This window comes from Malurus melanocephalus, unplaced genomic scaffold (genome assembly GCF_030028575.1).
Source record: "Malurus melanocephalus ecotype Western Australia unplaced genomic scaffold, MMel_1.1 scaffold_3051, whole genome shotgun sequence".
Taxonomy (NCBI): domain Eukaryota; kingdom Metazoa; phylum Chordata; class Aves; order Passeriformes; family Maluridae; genus Malurus; species Malurus melanocephalus.
This window is the reverse complement of record NW_026626283.1, coordinates 2,039-2,822: the sequence shown is the minus strand read 5'-3', so window position 1 is coordinate 2,822 and position 784 is coordinate 2,039. Positions and strand designations below refer to the sequence as shown.

Sequence of the window (784 nt, the reverse complement as noted above, 5' to 3'; positions counted from 1 at the left end):
TGATTTCCCGGTACCTGCACGTCGTTTTCCATCTGGAATTTCATGTTGTCGTAYGTTTCCAGGTTCTCGTCCTCCAGCTCGCTCAGCTGCTTCTCAAACTCTCCCTCCTTCACCGTCTGATCCCGCTGGAATTCCAGCTGTGGGAGCACGGAGAACCTCATCCGAACTGATCCGACATCATCCAACCTCATCCGTCCTCATCCGACATCATCCGACCTGATCCGACCTCATCCAACCTTATCCAACCTCATCCATCCTGACACAACCTCATCCAATCTCGGAACTGCAGCTGTGGGAGCATGGAGAACCTCATCGAACCTCATCCGACATCATCTGACATCATCCAACCTCATCCGGCCTGATCCAACCTCATCCAACATCATCCAACCTCAGAATTCCAGCTGTGGGAGCATGGAGAACCTCATCAGAACTGATCCGACCTCATCCGACATCATCCGACCTCATCCAAACTGATCTGACCTGATCCAACCTCATCCGACCTCATCTGACCTCATCCGACCTGATCTGACATCATCGATCCTAATCCAACCTCATCCAACCTCATCTGACCTCATCTGACCTGATCCGACCTCATCCAACATCATCCAACATCATCCAACATCAACCAACCTCATCCATCCTCATCCGACCTGATCCGACCTAACCCCACCTCATCCAACCTCATCTGACCTGATTCAACTTCATCCAACATCATCCAACCTCATCCCACATCATCTAACCTCATCTGACCTGGTCCAACCTGATCCGACCTCATCCAACCTCA

The 784-nt window shown here is 51.2% G+C and overlaps 1 protein-coding gene across 1 annotated transcript in view; it reads right to left on the bottom strand.

The window, feature by feature from the left end:
- Positions 1–191, bottom strand: part of DRC1 (dynein regulatory complex subunit 1) — a gene marked incomplete at its 3' end in the record, with an annotated part of 4,890 nt that extends 4,699 nt beyond the window's left edge. The window contains exon 1 of the mRNA XM_057388972.1: positions 15–191. Coding sequence (XP_057244955.1) covers positions 15–191 — 177 coding nt within the window. The remainder of the gene's footprint in view (positions 1–14) is intronic.
- Between the last annotated feature and the right edge of the window lie 593 nt (positions 192–784).